General features: G+C 39.4%; 2 protein-coding genes across 2 annotated transcripts; both read right to left on the reverse strand.

The window, feature by feature from the left end:
* Positions 1-640: 640 nt before the first annotated feature.
* Positions 641-2297, reverse strand: LOC133732236 (shikimate O-hydroxycinnamoyltransferase-like). Its single transcript, XM_062159737.1, has one exon. It carries the CDS (start codon positions 2108-2110, stop codon positions 722-724), a length of 1389 nt encoding a protein of 462 aa, XP_062015721.1. The 5' UTR covers positions 2111-2297; the 3' UTR covers positions 641-721.
* Positions 2298-15146: 12849 nt separating this feature from the next.
* LOC133732414 (scarecrow-like protein 30) lies at positions 15147-17536 on the reverse strand. The gene has a single exon (XM_062159956.1). The coding sequence runs from the start codon at positions 17212-17214 to the stop codon at positions 15226-15228; it is 1989 nt and encodes a 662-aa protein (XP_062015940.1). The 5' UTR covers positions 17215-17536; the 3' UTR covers positions 15147-15225.
* Between the last annotated feature and the right edge of the window lie 738 nt (positions 17537-18274).

Here is an 18274-nt window from a genome sequence, read left to right on the forward strand (position 1 = left end):
CTTTAGTTTAGTTTTTGTCATTTTATTTAAGAATTAACCGAGAACTGCACTGCAAGCGTTGGTTTGGTTTTGGTTAAATTTTTATCCAATTGAGTTCAGTTGGATATTGATTGTCCATTCAGCAATGGTTTGGTTTTGGTTAAATTTTTATCCAATTGAGTTCAGTTGGTTATGGGTTGTCCATTTTTTGTTTTAAAAAGGGCCACTCCTAGACACAACTACAACACTTGAGTTTTTGGTGCCAATCAGGTATCACCGCGTGTCAAACTGTGTCAGGCAGGAGGCGTTTCATAGTCTTGTTCATCGAAGAGATAGTTTTAAGGGACCGAGGGATAAATGCATTTTAATCACATGTATTCATTGTTCAATTTAAAAGCTGAAATTTATAATAATTTAAAACTATGCATTTATTTTAAACAGTCGGATTCGCTTTTCTCTTAGTCCCTTTAAAACTATCATTTAAGTGAGCAGGCCTCACGCGTCCCATATCAACTTATCAAGCAATATGAATACTTTTACTTGACTCTTACACTAGCACTTTTAAAATAACAGCCAACTCTTTTACCTGCTCCTATTACCAAACAATCATCTTCTTTCGCAACTCATTATTCTCACAGTATAAAATATTCAGTGGTGTTCATCTGGTCAATAATTGACCATGAAAACCATGCTCAATCGTCGTTGGATGTAAATTTAACAGAGGACAATAAAACAATTCAACTTAAATATTTTCACCGTTGGATTTACATCCGAGGTGATTAAGTAAGACGTTCTTGGAAAATGATATCATATGCTGAGATTGCAGACTAATGGACAGTGACAAACTCCCATCATCAGTTGCACTAGGTACCATGTAGCCCTTCCCTTCACTTGGAATTTCAGAACGCCCAACGGAAATTGGTCTACCCCACCCAAAATCAGCATCATAGATGGGCAATTTACACCAGCTATTTATCTCAAAATTAGGACACCTATAATGAGTCCCATGAGCAAGGCTTGACAGTTCCTGATGACGCTGCTGAAGTTCCAGGTAGTCGATTGCTGATCGAAGATAATCATCGTCCATACGCACCAAAGCATTGTGAATACAGCGTGCAGCATACCATATTGGTTTCGATATGAGATCCCCTGCTAAGGCTGTTGCTGTGGCTCTGAAAACCACATTGCCGAAGTAACCAGGTGGCAGAGGGGGTTGTAATCTGGACCTTCCATTTACAGAAAGGTATAATATAGTTTCTTGATCATTAGCTAGTTCACGTGCCTTGCAGGCACATCTCCATACATGACCTGCAAACACCTCAAATGAGGTCAACTTGACAGGTATAGTGTTCATATCATCGCCATCCGCTATAGTCATGGTTGACATAGCTTTCAAGACATTGAGCTGCTCCCTTGTAAATCTAAATTTTGTAACCGTTGTTTCTGAAGTGCTCTCATGCTTATTCCGAGGAGGGTATGCAATGTGGTGAATGTGGTCGGGTAAAGGCTGAGGTGGGTCTCGGGCACGAAGTATCGTCCTGTCCATGCTTGGCCGAATTGCAACCTCGAGACCACAAGCCGTATCAGACCACGTATTTATGAAGTGGAAAGTAGATAATCCATCTGATACACGAGGGTCCACGCGAAGACCAAGTGCCACTCCACCACATTTCAAGGATGTGATCTGAACCAGCAACAAGGGAAAAGAAGATATCCCAGCTGAATAATCAACTATGGGGATGAGCCCTCTCCCGAATTCGGGAGTGGGTGCAAAATCACCAAAATCACTAATGCAAGAGCTGCTATCGGCCACAGCAAACAAGGCTCCCTCTGCATTGCAATCGATTTCGATACGGCCATTCTCTCCTTCGTCCTTTTTCGGCCGTAGGCGGCCGGCGAAAGGGTAAAAGGGCACGAGGGCCTTGCTGAGCGCGTCCTTCAGCACGTGCATGTCAAAGAAATTGTTGTCCTCGCCTGCACCAGCTATGTTTTTTGGCTTGTAGAAATAAACAAGAGTGTGAGTGTTGGTCTTCACCATGTCTAAGTTTGAGATCCAAAGTGACAGCCCAGGAGTCTCCGCTGCTGGCCTCACCAATGTTGTCTCTCGCATGCTAACGTCGTTGACTGCCATCTTCAATTCCTTGAAATTTATTCTTGCTTTATTATATAGCCAAGCTCCTGCTACCTTCTTGTTTTAGGAATATTGTCTCATGCATTCAATGAACAAGGGGTGAAATTATTGTGATATTTTGAGGCAGAAGGCTGGAATGTTTGTAAGTTGTAACCCTACGCAAAACCATTAAAAGATGACTGAAAAGACGATGACTGCTTGAAAGAGCACTTTAGCAATGTGGGGCGTCATTGCTGTACAAGTGATTGGTGTTGGATTGGTTAGGTGATGGCAAATCAGTGGATATAATGGGATCTACTGGTGATGATATGATATGTCAAATGGCGCTGAGCGCTAATGGTGGATATAATGGGATCTACTGGTGATGATATGATATGTCTTATGGCATGTCAAACAAGATAGCAATAATTATGCGTATATATAATTGATTACATGATATGGACTGGTTCACGTTTTGCCTGAGGCTTCAAGTAAAACGTGATTGTATAGAAATTAGGAAATGAAGAAAAATTTGAGAAAAAAGTTGAGAAAAGAACGGACAGGTTATAGTAGTTGGGAGAATGCGCAACTCTCAGTCCAGGAAATGCACCGCAGCCCGACGAACTAGCTCTCTGTTTTTTTTTTTTTTTTTCGAGCGAACGAACTAGCTCTCTGTATTGTACGCTCAATGAACATTGGGTTGCATGCCTAATAATGCTCAATGCTTAAGTGGTCACAGTTTACAGTTTTACACAAACAGCGAGTATACAGATATTTTCATCGTTTAGCACTTTAGCTGGTGTCTCATTAATTCCACCACCGAGTCTTTCATCAGAGTCATCCATACGAGGTACTATATCTGAATTAATGATAAGAATTATTGGTGTATCCCTTTTGGGAATTCAATACAGAGAAAACCCATGTGAGCTCTGAAACATTATGGAAAAGAACGAACTCGCAGGAGGAGAGGGGCAATTAAGTGGGTGTCCCCACCACGTGGAAGGCTTAAAATAAATGTGGATGGGGCTTCAGGAGTGAGTCTCAGTGTGGGGGAATTGGGGTTATAGTGCGTGATGAGTTTGGAGCTTTCAGAGGAGCCTGGTCCAGCTTTCTACCCCATGTTAACTCCGTCCTTCATTGTGAGGCAGAGGCATGTAGAGCGGGTTTATTGTTGGCTATTCATCAAGGGTGGAAGGAGATCGAATTAGAGAGTGATTCCTCCGTCTTGGTTGCTGCCTTAAACCATCAAGAGGTAGATTTTTCTGAGGTAAGTCGTATTACAGACGATTGCAAGGATTATTTACGTAAATTTGATATTTCTGTAATTCGGCATATCTATAGAGAAACAAATAGTGTGGCGGATAGATCGGCCCATTTTGCTAGTCTAGGTCATGTTATTGATCTATCTTTAGAGGAGGCACCTAGTTTCTTATAGGATGTTCTCTATCAGGATTCTTGTAATATGAGCGCTAGGGGTTCAGGTATTACGTCCCCCCCCCCTATGCGACGTATTGAAATAAATAATAATATGGGCGTGAGGATGAGCCTCCCAGCTTGACTGGGTTCCAAATCCCTTTTCAAAAAAACTACGTTAATATCAAATTAAAAGGCATTTTGTGTAACCAAAAAAAAAATTAAAATTAAAAGGCATTTTGAGGCGGTTTCTACAAGCTTGATTACGTAATAAGCGGGTGTTGCTTTTTTTCTTTTTATTTTTATCTAGACCTAAAATCATTTTAACTTTATAAACTGTAGACATAAAATCATTTATCTTTAAGTTTCTAGTTTGATCATATGTGCCATTGTACTCGTCGATTTGATCAATTATAACTAATCAAGTAATCATTATTTCACCCATCAATTTTTCATGAATTGGTTACTTAATGAGCCTATTCAAACTAGTTTGACATTGGGTTAAGAAATACCACATTTTACATGATCAAGGTTAAAAATTAACATGACTAGACTCACCCCGTCAACAACTCATGGAGAAATTAACATATATGTGAACAAATTAGAAATTCTAGTGCATAAATAAATTAAGAGTATGTCACCTCTATGTCAAAGCAAATAGAGTAGTCATTCGTGCACTCTTTGTTAGAATACATAGATTTTGTGGAGAGTCTTTGTATTATTTTAGGATGTTCTCTTTATACTTATTGTAATATGGGGTTCAGGCTTTACGTCCCCCCTTGTATTCTGCAATTTCATTAATCAAGGTTTGAAGACAGTTGCACTAACCCATTTAAAAAAAAAAAAAAATTAAGGGTAAAATTCAAGAAGATAAAATGAATTTAACCTTCAAATCTATTTGTTCATAAGAAGCAAGAAATCCCTTTTTAATTGAAATTAGTCATAAAATACAGCCAGTGGAGTGTACAAGAATTCCAGCACGTCCCATGAAGCTTGGTCGCCCCCACCCAAGATAGAGGGAAAGCGTAAACCAGCTAGTTACCCCAAGATTGGGGCACCTAACATGAGTCCCATGAGAAAGGCTTGACAGATCCTGATGACGGTGCTGAAGTTCAAGATAGTCGAGTGTCGATCGAATATAATCATCGTCCATATGCTGATATGCACCACAACATTGTGAATGCAACTTGCGGCATACAATAATGGTTTTGATATGAGATGATTGAGATCCCCTCCTAAGGCTGTTGCTACGGCTCTGAAAATCACATTACCAAAGTAACCAGGTGGGAGTGGGGGGGTTGCAATCTGGTCCTTCCGTTACAGCAAAGTATAAGTTGGTTTCTTGATCATTAGCAAGTTCACGTGCCTTACAGGCACATCTCCATACATGACCTGAAAACACTTCAAATGAGGTATAATTGATTAGCAAAGTACTCATATCATTGTCTTCATCCTTAGTCGTGGTTGAAATAGCTTTCAAGATGTTGAGCTGCTCCCTAGTAAATATAAGAACCGAGACTACTGTTTCTGCCCTGGTGCTTTCATGTTGATCGTGGTCATCAGGAGGTTGCAATAATTGTCTTATGGCGCTTAGCGTTCATGTCAAACACGATTGCAATAATTGTAAGTATATATAATTGATAGAGCTAAAATCATTTTACCACCCTGAACTTTATACCTAAAATCATTTGTGTCGCTAGCTAAACTTCTAATATGATCGCTTGTGTCCTTGTACTCTCCAATGTGATTGATTATAGCCAATCCTTAACTAATCCATCAATTTCTTCATATAGTGTTACCCACTCAAACTAGATTTTGGCCTTCAATCATGCAAAAAACACACTATTTACATTTCCAAAGCTAAAAACTAACCCTAAGTGGACTCTCATCATCACTAATTTATGAAGAAATTGATGAATTAGTTTACTAATGGCTTTGGTTGATCATATTGGAGAGTTTGAGAGCATAGTGATCAAATTAGAAGTTTGGAAACACAAATAATTTTAGGTGTAAAGTTCAGGGTGGTAAAATGATTTTAGCTCTAATTGATAACATGATATGTACCTATCCACGTTTTGCCTGAGCATCATGTAAACGGAGATTGCAATAATTGTAAGTAAATAGAATTGAGGACATGATATGTAGTTATGTACTAGTGATGAGATTTAGAAATAATGCTTGTTGTGGTATTGAGATTCCACTTTGTGCTTAATCACAGGAAAACTGAGATTACTCGTAGGGATACTGAAAAAGTTCACCATAATCAAAAGGATGTAGTAGAGGAAATAAGAGTGAACTATAGATTTAAGTTCTTAAAGAAGAAAATTTGTAAAAGGAGAAGAAAATTTTCTAAAGAACAAATAGAGATTAGCAAAAGGGGAGAAAATAGCTAAAAACATACCCAGGCATGGATGTAGGAGTTCGTCCACCTATGTGTCCCAAACCCTTCAACACACACACAAGAAAAATAAAACACAATGCAACCTGATCAACAATTCAGCATGACTACTTTTGTCTAGGAACTGGTACCTGTTGGCCACTGTGGATTTACAAATGGGAAGACGTGCATATGAGGCTCAGATATGTCAGACATATCTCTTTGTGGCCTCTCTATTGCAATCTTTGAAGAGGTTCTTGTATGAGTGTTGCACATGACAATGTCATTGGTCATACGTAGATACAAGATATCCTCATAGTTTGGGTCGAAAGACAACACCCGAAGCCACATCCAGCAGTTTGTCTTTGCCCATTCAGCAAACAATGGATCCTCTGGAACCAATATTTGGTCCAAGGAAACCCTTTTCATCAAACACCATTTCATTAGCTTGTTACCTTCAACCTGCTTTTCTACTTCTTTCAACTCCCAAACATACAGAGTGGGATATCCGTAGAGAAACAAAGCACTGGGTCGACAATTGCAGTTACCCTCGATATTGCACATCCGCAGAGACCCTTGGCGCACACCTAGGCATTCAACCATTTCAATGTTCTCTGCAGGCTTGTCAAATTCAATGTAACGGCACGTATAACCAATAGTGTCATTACTAATACTAGTTGTTGTGCTATTGTTGTTGAACAGTTCCAACCCGAAAAGAATGCCCTGGTAACCCAACCAGTACACTGTTCCATTGTAAGAAACGCTCTCTGTAGTGATAGCATAATATTCAATACCTGGTCTGGATGATACAACTAATCTTTCCATTCTCAAATCTCAGAAGAGAATATTTGCACCTTAAATTCCAAGGAGTCATCTTCATATTCCAGAATTCGCACAACTTTGCACCTATACTCAGTATTAAGCTGGAGGTAGGAAACTGGATTTACTCTCTTCTAATTTCTTGCAGTAAAAGTATGGGTGGTCGCAGATCAATCCAACACATATCGTTTCGTGACTGTAGTGTTGGGGATCTGGGGTGGGAGGAAGAACAACCCACTGTTTCGTGTATGGATTGCAGATGTAGTAATAACAGCAACGATTAATAGGATCATATCTAAAGTGGTATGCACAGCACAAGACCAAGACATTGTACGCGTCCCTAGCACATATGGTTCTTCATCCAAAGGGAGGAAACTAAACATAGAGCGTGTTTTCCCGGCTGAAAGAGTGGACATGGTGAAGTTTTCCCATTTGATGTCTTTCTCTACGTAGATAGAGAACAATAATATTGGATCTGTTTAAGGATAATAGAATTGAGAGAAATTAATGAGAGAATTGTGTATTATTATTGAGAATAGGAGTCCTATATATAGGGATTACAAAGTACATATTCTAATGTTACAAGGAATACTAATCCGACTAGGATTAGGAAATCTAGAACCTTCTCTCCTATTACTACTCCTAGTTTGATAAGGCACACTAAGTTGATTTTCCTTCAACACTCCCCCTTGTGCCGCTCAAACTTAGTGGTGACGCTTCATCCGTTGTCTCGTTAAAAACCTTGCCAGGTAACAAAAAACCCTGTATACTAATCCGACTAGGATTAGGAAATCTAGAACCTTCTCTCATATTACTACTCCTAGTTTGATAAGGCACACTAAGTTGATTTTCCTTCAACACTCCCCCTTGTGCCGCTCAAACTTGGTGGTGACGCTTCATCCGTTGTCTCGTTAAAAACCTTGCCAGGTAACAAAAACCCTGTGGGACAAAAATAATCCTGGTCGAAGGACAAAAAGAGCACAACACGTCCTTCACTCTTTGAGATTGAACATGTAGACATCATAGCTCCCCCTGATGTCGATATCTCCCCCTGATTTCTACAATCATGGGAGTTCGGATAACTTTTTCAATCCGATGCTCTTCACATGTTTCTCGAAGGTGGATTTAGGTAACGACTTAGTGAATAAGTCTGCTACACATCCCTTTCCAATCAAGTAGTCACTTTAGTGAGCGTTTCAACCTCGTTGCAAATGTGCTCCGTGGTCTAGAGCCACTTGACTTGGGAAAATGAAGTTCACAAGAACCTTCATTATATTCCGTATCTAGATCCCCATAGAGATACGTAGTGACCACATTCGTAAGCTGCATGTTCAGTTATTCAGAAACTACCAAATTGACAAGGTAGTGGAGTGCAATGACATCCATTACGAAAGAATATGTCTTATCGTAGTCGATTCCAGGGCGTTTTGTGAGAAACCTTGCACCATAAGGTGAGATTATCATCTTTTTTTCTCATCACGCTATCTAACGAAGACCTATTAATGTCAACAGGTTTTATGTTAGGAGGTGTTGGCATCTCAAGCCCGAAAACCTTCCTTTTCGTTAGTGAATCAAATTCAACCTGGATCACATCTTTCCATTTAGGCCAATCTGCTCTACGTTGGCATTCCTTTCAACGAAGTAAGGTTCGATGTCATTGGTCTCAATAATTCCACGTCCTCATGTACACTAGTGTAGTTTGTAGAGATCTCTATATTCTCAGGAGTTGGTTCTAACATTGAGGCGTCCCCCAACAATGTCTCTTGGACATAACCACAATCCAGAATATTCTCATGAGACGGATTTTGAGTATCAATGATCAATGGATCGAGTTGTGCCAAACTCGCTCTCTTCCTAGGGCGAGAATCCATCAAACCTATGGGTCTCCTACGCTCTTTAGCGGAACTCATGGCCTATGATGCCACTATGCCACATTGTGGCGTCACTATACCACCATCTATGGTGGTGGTGCCGTGCCCATCTCTTCTGGGTGGCGCCATGTCCTCTTGAGTGGACATCTATCCTTGCAGGCATGTTTGCAGCAGGTATATGTGATCTCGTCACTTTTTAGGGGATCAAGATGAGACATAGTGGGGACAGACCACGACAATTCCTGTCGTTCCTGTGGAACATAGACGTTCTAATCTCCCCCTAACGACGGGAAGACTGTCTCATCAAAGTGACAATTCGCAAATCTAGCGAAAAAGAGATCGTCTGTCAAGGGTTTTACATGGCAGACTTTATGGTTGGAGACTTATGTCCAACACAAATATATATGCATTCGTTGCAATGACTCATGTTGATGCGCTATGGCGGTGCAATTGGCACATAAACCGCACACTCAAATATGCATAAGTACGAGATATTAGACTCGAACCCAGTCACTAGCTGTAACGCAAATATGCACTCCCCACTTTACATTCTCCAAATTACATTCTGCACTCTCTCTTCTTTTTTTAATAATTTCTTTTGTTCTCCTTTTATTTCTTTCTGACACTACCCTTACAATCATAACTTTTTGACTCCTTCCATCTTTTTCCTCTCTCTCTCTCTCTCGCGGTAGAACCTCTCTTTCTTCTCATCATCTTCCCATTTGTCTGATCACATAATTATCTCTCTCATTTGGTTTTGTTAACTGATCTGGGAATTATATTAATTAGATCATTTTCCTGTAATTGTCAATCTCACTCAATCTTTATTTGTCTGGTGATTAAACAACCAAACATCTTCTCTCCTTTGCTCTCACAATCTCGATTTGCCTATAATTAAAATGGATTTCGTGTTGTTTTGACTGTGAATGAAACTCAAAGATCGAAGAGGAACAAACCAGAAAACAAGTGGTATCATTCGAACCCTGCACCGCTTTTCCAAATTTGTAAAAATGTATATCCTCAAACTTTTCTATAATAGTTGTCATCATCAAATGCAACACTTCCGTGTCCCTGCAATCAATGGGACCCTCACAATAGAGTCGTCGACCACCACTTCAGCCTCTTCCACCACCACGGTCACAGCTGACTTCAAGTCATCAACATCAGTTGCATTGATGAAGCTTTCAAACTTAGTTTGATTGCGAGCAAGAAAATTCTCGCCAATCTTGGCCTTAGTGCCATCAGATATGAAAGTGGCATTGGATTTGGACATGAGGAAACTGCTGATCTTGATTGATGGGTGAAACAAAGGGTCTTCAGGTTCATAAGTGGTGGCAATTGTGATGCCCCGGAAATTCGTATTTATTTTCCGAGGATTTTCCGGAATCTAATTTTTGGTTATTGGACGGTTTGGTGGCTCGTGGACGGAGCGGAAGTGTTTCGGACATAATTATTCGAAAAGTGTGGATTTAGGGGGGGGTTTTCAAGGTTGACTTTTGATAGATTAAGATTCTCTAAAATCTTCCTTCACGAAATTTGTAGAGCACGTCGATACGAGTTCGTGGATATGTGGAACGCGGAAATCGGAGTTCATATGAGAAAGTTATGAGCATTTGAAAATTTGGAAAGTTACTATATATAGGGGTTTCCGTTTTTGGAAGGTTATTATTTTCATTTTAGCAAGTTTCCATTTCCGGAAACTCAGAAACTCTCCGTTGTCTCTCCTGATTTTCGACTGACCCGACCCGGATCCGGTCGATCCGACCCGACTTTTCCGGCGAGCTCCGGCGGTCTCCGGCCATGAAACTTGGCTAGCTTGTTCGCCTCCTTGTTCCGCTCCTCCCTGTGGTGGCCTCTAATGGCGATTCTCCTCCACGGCGGCACAGATCGAGGTATTCGGACCCGACCGGAAATCCTTGCTCCGGCGACGACAAGGCTTCAAGTCTTCTTGGTTGAGTTCGTAGGAGCCTCCCTGATCGACCTGTGATGTTTGTTTGGATCGATTCATGTCGGAATCGAATCAACTCAAGGTGAACAGTTCAAAGCGGCTTGTGGAGGCGATTGGTGGCGATCTAGGCCGAGTTGGCTTGAACCCTAGGTATTAAAGTTGATCTATTTGAGGTTGTTGACATTTTGGACGGTTGGATTAATCTAGTTTTGAGTTTTGACTGGTGGTGGTTGGGGTTGTTACACTGCCAACTGTGGCGGCATTTTGGCAGCCTTCCGGTCATGTAAGGGATAGTTTCTGGTATTATATATCTTCTACTCGTCGATACGAGCGTTTCGATATATAATATGCAATTTTTGGAGGTCGTATGAATATATTGTGATTTTTACGGTTTCAGACTGTTTGATGATTCGATCCGTGAGGATTTGAGCGTCCAATCGACTTGTGATTTTGACATATCGATCGTAGAAGTATTCCGGAGACATTGGGTGGTCTCGGATGTGGTTTCGCCTTGATTGGCATCACTTTGGGGATTTTAGTTCAAAACAAGGGTTTTAGACTTAAATCATTTGTGAATTGTTACTAAGTTGAGACCATATGTGATTGGGTACTTGACGAAGTATTCTTGGACGGTTATTTGTGGTTTGGCTGCTTTGTTCTATATTGAAGACGCAGCGGGAACTTCGAGTTGAGTAATCTCACAAGGTTCATTTACGAACGGAATTACCTTTATCGTTTTCAGAGTTATTGATTTAACTGCAAACTATAGTTAGTATTAGTAGGCATTTCTGAGCGGATGACTACGTATATATATATTTACGTGAAATATATATGTATTTGTGGGTTTTGTTGATTTATGAAAACAATATGCATGAATGATGCTTTTTATTGTTTTGTGTTATGGCTTTTCGGAAAACAAATGTTTATGGAAATGTTGATTTCGATTGTTTTGAAAAGCGTTGAGATTTGTGTAACATTTTGGGTCCAGTGCGACTCCTTTAATGTTTTATTCCAAGGGACTGAAAGGTTCGAGGAAGGAAGGTCTATGACCTTGGGTAGAATATCAGGTAATCACGTCTTTGGCCGGACGAGTGGTTACGAATTCAGTTAGAGCTCTAGTCTGTCTGCCACAATTGTGATTCATGGGGTAACCGGAATTGGTTATATCTAACTCATGAGATTACGTGTTTTTAGGGAAAAAGGTGTGAGTTGCTTCCTTATTAACGGTTTTTAAGGGGACAAGGTGCAAGTTGTTTTCCTTATTAACGATTTGATAGAAATCAAGGTGTGAGTTGCTTTCTATGGTACGATTGATAGAAATCAAGGTGTGAGTTGCTTTCTGTGGTACGTTTGATAGAATTCAAGGTGTGAGTTGTTTTCTATGTTATATTTGATAGAAACCAAGGAGTGTATTGCTTTCTATGTTTCGTTTTAAAAGAAACCAAGGTGTAAGTTGCTTTCTTTTATTTCGATTTGAAAGGAAATTAGGGGTGGGTTGTTCTCCTTTATTTCTTGTTTTAAGGGATCAAAGTGTGATTTTGTTTCTTGATTGAAACATGATTTGTGTGAGTTGTTTCCTCGATTGAAACGTGTGGGTTTTATATATCCCGTGATTTTGTGTGAGTTGTTTTGAGTTACTCATACGGGCTTGCAAAAGCTTACCAGGTTTGTTGTGTGACAACCCGGTGCACTATTCAAACGGTGTAGGGGTTAATTCTGCAGGTCAGGATAATCGTGGCTAAAGCTGAGGTAGCACCTTTGCAGCTTTACGGTAGGAAGCCATTTTTGTGACTTTACCGTTGATAAGGATTTCCATTGTGTAGTAAACTCTGAGGAGTATTTATGTTTTATTTTGTTGTTGACAATTTAATTCGTAAGCTTATGTAATATATGACTCTACGGAGCGGGTCAATATTGACATAGTGGGTTCAGGGCATCAATATGTATTTAGTTGAAAGGGAAAAAGTTTCTTGGTATTTGGTATTGATGACTGAACGATCACGCATGTATAATTATGAGATTATATATCGATTTTTATTTGTGTTAAAAATCAGGGGCGTGACAACAATAATGGTGAAGATTAGTACCCCAAAAACAAAAAAATGAAGCACAGGTTTCCGATCAAAGAAACGGTGTTGGGGCCCAGATTCTTAGGCCGAAAGTTTTCGGTTCTGGAAAATGTGGACCGACCCAACATTGTTTGGCACCTAAAGCTTACATTAGAGCCACTTAAATCTTGTATATAGCAGAAAACAGAATCATCCGGATACCCAAAATGATAAAGATGAGATCTTTATTCGATTTGGTTTGTTTATTTTCATATCCTGAAACTAATAAGAAGTGGGTTTAGCAAGATCTTGAAGTTAATGTAATTTCTTGCCCTTCGTTATGTAATCAGCCTAAGCCTAAAATTATACACTCCAACCAAATTTTCCATACTTGTTTGCCACAAACAAAGACCAACATTAGAAAAGCAACACAAGATAAATTAGGTGAATCGATATTGTGAAATTGATTGAATATATGTTCAACAAAAATACCAATTTGTAAGACCAATCAAGACCCAGTTTGTTCCACAATGAAATTCTTCCAAATGAGTTGCAGTATTACAACAACAGAGTCTTTTTGAGTAGGGTGGAGGAAGAAGAAAGCTTTTGGGCTTTTCCAGTTCTTCAACCATGATGGCTCTATTGGAGGCTTTTGAACATCTGTATTCATAATTTTGGCCTTGTTGCTGGGTTCTTTTCTATCGAGTTGGAGAGAGAGATCAGAGAGCAGGGGAAAATAAAGTGACAGAGCAGGGATATTTTCAGAAGAGAAAAAAGAGTCATTCAACTAAAAGTATTAAAATATTGAGAGGAGTGTGGTTTTAGAAAGGGGAGTGCAAATTTCACTCCTGTTATTTTATAGTTGTTAGGTGTTTGATTACTATAAGTCCCTATAAAGTTCATGTACACAGAGTCGGGCGTGTAGACAGAGTTAAGCTGAATACATGCATGTGTATGCACTTAAAGTTCATTGTCTGTCCTAGATGAGGCGAATCATTATCAAATGGACGCAACCTCTTAGTGACAGGATAAAACAAAGTGTCGCTTGAGTTAGTTTGGTCGGAAGTATGGTGGGAAATCATGTTTGATTGTTTAATGGCTTTGTACGAGCATTATCTTTCCAGTATGTCACTGTTGTGAAACAAATGGAGTTGCCCAGTTTTTTGATATGTCAACTCTTGCTAGTTGGTGCATGTTTGAATACATAGGATTACCGGATGCTCCTATTATTATTCGGGTTGTTCTCTCAGTATTGATTAGAATTTGGGGTTTAAGCTTTGTGTCCCTCCACTGTATTCAGCAGTTTTATTAATGAAGACTTAAACATAGCTGCACCAGTCATAATTTAAAAGAAAAATGTGTCTGGTCCAAACTCTAGGTTACTTGACCTAGTTGTAATAGGGTTTTGAATTAGAGATATTCTCGAAGATATTCATAGATATCCGATTAATTGTACTATTATCCTTCCTTGTACAACTCTGATTCTATTTGTAATCATCTATATAAAGAGGCCCCTATTATCAATGAAAGTACGACTCAATTCTCTCCCAATTCAGTTTTCCTTAAACACTACCATGTATTTTACCTCTCACACCCAAAAATTATCTTTCATAGGAATAAATAATTGTATTGTTCTTATTCCAAACTTATCAATTATGTAAGCATAAATGTTATGAAATAAAAGTTGTATTTGAAAATTTCCTTTATTAAAGCACACACCTGAAATTAAAAATCATAAGCATACAAACAACATAAAAAATAAAAAATAAAAGCACACAAACAATAGAAAAAAATTGGAATATATTTCAATTTTACAATAAATAAATTAATAAAAAATTCAATTAACAGTAACTGGCTGGTCAAGAAACATAACGGATGGAAACACATGTCCAGTGAACAGTGTCTTGACCCAGTGACCCGGACCTATTGACCCAACGGATGAACTTTCTCTTAGGTGAGTGATCGAGAAGCTACTTGAATATGTATTTTTGGATTATTGTTGTTTTAGAATTGGTGTTCTTGGACTTAGGAATATGTTTTTATTTATATATTGGAAAGAAGCAGTGTTGCTCATATTTTGTACCTAAAGTAGTCAAGGAGTACTAGTTTGTTGATCTCTTATATAGCTTTCAGTCAGAGTCAGGTCCATCCCTTTTGCTATTTGGTAACCTTTGTTGGAATCTGATGGGATCATGGGATTAATATTCATGTTATCGTTATATTAGAAATGATTAACGATGAAAATCATTATAAACTAATAAGACAGCACAGCCAATTATGTTCCTGTTTAAAAGACTACCAAAAAAATTCAAGAACAAAGAGACTAGCTAATTGTAACCAGTTGCCTAAAGATGAGGAACACAGAATGCTAGTCGAAACAAGTTTGATTCTATCATGGTGTCTTATGATGAGGAATGCAGAATGCTAGCGATGATTTGTAAATCTTATGTAGCTATTCATTTAGAGTCAGCATTCCTAGCCCTGTTGCTATTTGTTATTCTTTGTACAAATGTGATGGGATTCATATCATGTCAATTTGCTAGAAACGTTAAATATTAAAATCGCTAATAAGACATATACACAAAATCCTTAAAAACAAATTCTAGGACTACATGACGCAGTAGTTTAGCATAACATTGGGAAACTTAAGGTCCTAGGACCTAGGCAGGTTTCCAAAATGAAAGAGCCGTGATGATCTTTCCTTTCCATCCATGCAGCATCCAATGCCCATCTTCATCAACTCTAAAATCATTATGATAACCCATTAACTTCGACAATTTCTTCGCTTTCTTCAACAGTTCCTGGTCCAGTGGGAGCTGCTTCAACCCAGCCCTTACATTCCTGATCTGCCACTTCTTGTAAGTCTCAGGCCTTTCAACTCTTTCCACTCCCTCGCATGCTACGATATTCATTATGTCTCTACCATGTAAATCTTTCTCCAACATCATCCGACGTTTCTCTTCACGAGGAATGGTTGCTTCATGTATATCAAACAAGGCATAGAAGTGCAAGAGTGCCTCTCTGAACCGTGTAGCAAAGAAGGGTGTATTGTGTGTCCCATTGACAATCCCATGAATGAAAAGGTTGGGGTTTATATTCTTGATCAACTTCAGGACGGCATCTCTCGGAGAGTTCTCCATCACCGTCTCATCATGTATGTGCCTTAATCGGTGCAGACAATTGACCACTACCAGCTCGTTTCTGTCAATTTTAAGATCCTCACATTGGATAGTTTCCCATTTTTGAGCAATGACATTGTACTCAAACGGCACACTGAACTTTGCACAATACCTTGCTAGGCGATGTCCTGTCTCTTCAACCCTTTCTGTAGGTCGAAAACCAGGTTGTGGAAACTCTATTGCTGTGATATGCAACTTAGGTGGTCCGTTAGGTCTATTGGAGAGATGTTGGATAAGGCAAGGCCATTGGAAACCATAAGAAATACCAAAATCAATAATGTGAAGCCATGTTTCATTTCTTGCTAGCTTCATGATTGTTCTGTTGGCAAGGAATTGTGATATCGTCTTGAAAGGGCATGAATTAGTAAATACCTCGTAAGCTAGTAGGATTTCAGCGGCTGATGTCTGCCTAGTAAAGAGAGGTGAAAATGATGGGGTTCCGACACCAGTAAGGCGCGCCTCTAGGCCATTGGCAAAGTAGTGAGCTAATCTCTGAGTTGCATGTCCATGGGGGGAGGAGTGCTGCCTTATCTTCTTGAGTAGTTCACTCGCCGTTCCTTGTTCATAGCTTGCCACTGCTTGTGCACATTGATTTAGCATGGTGGTCAAATCTACTCCTTCCTCATCTTTATTTTGTCGCTTTGAACGATTTGTTTTAGATCCTTTTGACTGCCTGCTATGCTGCAACTGCTCTGTTCCCTCCCTTTTCATAGAGCAATGAGGAGTACAAGACTCCCACTCCTGATGATGCTCACCTTGACAGAGTAACACCTTATCAAACATTTCTTGAGGCTCAGAGTCATCAGCAGAAACAACCGACTGCTTGCTGCTTCTCCCATCTTCTGGATAATTTTCATCATCTCTTTGATGATTCTTCTTTCCCTTTAGTCCATTTGTTTGGTACCTCTCCTCATCAATGAAACCAAAATTCCCATTTGTAAGTAACTTGTTTGCCTCCCCAGCCTGTTCGAAATTCCCAAGACTTTGCTTCTTTAAATGAGAATCTGAAACCAAAAGAGTATCTGAAAAAGACTCAACAAGAGAAGATTGGTGCAACATATGAGTGGAATCATCATCCGAGTGCTCAAAGTTTTGGTACACAGGCAGAGGGAGTTGGTTGGGTGGAGGAGGATCCTTCGGATTAAGGACATCGTAGAAAGATTTTTCAGCAGCTTGGAGAGACAAACTGTCCTGCAACATGCAGTTCTTTCCTTCCAGTTCTTCATCCAGAAGAATATCGCTTATGTACTTGAGCATCGGATTATTGAAGTAATTTATATCAAAAGTTTCTTCCTCGGAATTCGGGCTCAAAGACGTACCTGAATCACTGGGATGGAAAAGTGTATCGGTGGATTCCTGATTTATTTGAAACCTGTTGTCAAGATTTGGATTGGAAGTGACTGAAGTTAAGGCATGGCCAAATTTGAATCTTTCCGTAGGACCAGAAACTGTATCGAAAAAGGTATCCATGGAAAGAACCTATCTAAGAAGACCTGCCCAGATTCTTGAGTTTCAAGAAACCCAAGTACGTACTGTACGAAATTTTGGAACTGATGACCAAGAAGCTGTGGAATAGAAAAGGTGAAGTGAATATTATATAATTCACTTACCAAATAAGAAGTGGAACCAATTGGGAAGAAGAAATGGGTTGTGGACACAGGAATTTGAATTATTGTAGAGTTCCTTTCACTTGAGGAAAATCAATACGATCAATGGAACTGGAGGTATACTTATATATATTTTCACAGCAAAAGTAATCTTATCCAAAATCGAAGCTGGAGAGCTATTTTCATAGCAACAGTTCTTGAACTTCGAGTAGTCAAAAGCCGCCTTCTAATAGTTGCATAGATCGATGTGGACACCAGAGTAATACGTACTATTCCAATTTTGTGTCAATCTTTGAAAATTGCTGATGTTGATAGCACTCCCTGCTCATGTTAATCTCCCTATAATCAGTCTATTCACACAGCTGTTGAATATCTTCCATTTTGTAAGATTAGGCTAAGGTCAGTTGTGGGCTTGTGACCTTCCAGGTTACTCTCCTCTTTTTCTCAATTCTAAAAGAGCATGCAGCTAACCTTGACTGTGTGTGTTAGGTTTGAAGTTTAACAATTCAATTCAAAAGAGCTGAATTTCGATTGTTTGCATTGCTTTTTAAGTAAATGTGGATAATTTGTAAGAAAAAGTTGACCTATTTCGTAATTTATCTTTTGATCATTCAAAAAAGTTACATTTTTTTTTTTTTTTTGGAAGGGGTTTGGAACCCAGCTTAACTGGGAGGCTCAGCCCCACGCCCGGTTCCATTTATTATATTATAATTTTGCATCGGGGGGGGGACATAAAACCTGAACCCCGAGCTACATAAGAAGAGTGACAAATATCCACGTAGAGAACATCCTGAATAATAGCAGGAGTCTCCCCTATCCATACATCATCAAGTATACGTAAGCTAGCAAGATGTGCTAAACGATTGGCGACACCATTTGCTTCTCTATAGACGTGCCGAATACTAATAGATTGAAAGGCCAAC

The sequence above is a fragment of the Rosa rugosa genome, chromosome 2, assembly GCF_958449725.1.
Source record: "Rosa rugosa chromosome 2, drRosRugo1.1, whole genome shotgun sequence".
NCBI lineage: Eukaryota > Viridiplantae > Streptophyta > Magnoliopsida > Rosales > Rosaceae > Rosa > Rosa rugosa.

What these genes read in the sequence shown, in the direction of transcription:
- LOC133732236 (XM_062159737.1), bottom strand. Translation starts at nt 2,110, where the DNA reads ATGGCAGTCAACGACGTTAGCATGCGAGAGACAACATTGGTGAGGCCA.
- LOC133732414 (XM_062159956.1), bottom strand. Translation starts at nt 17,214, where the DNA reads ATGGATACCTTTTTCGATACAGTTTCTGGTCCTACGGAAAGATTCAAA.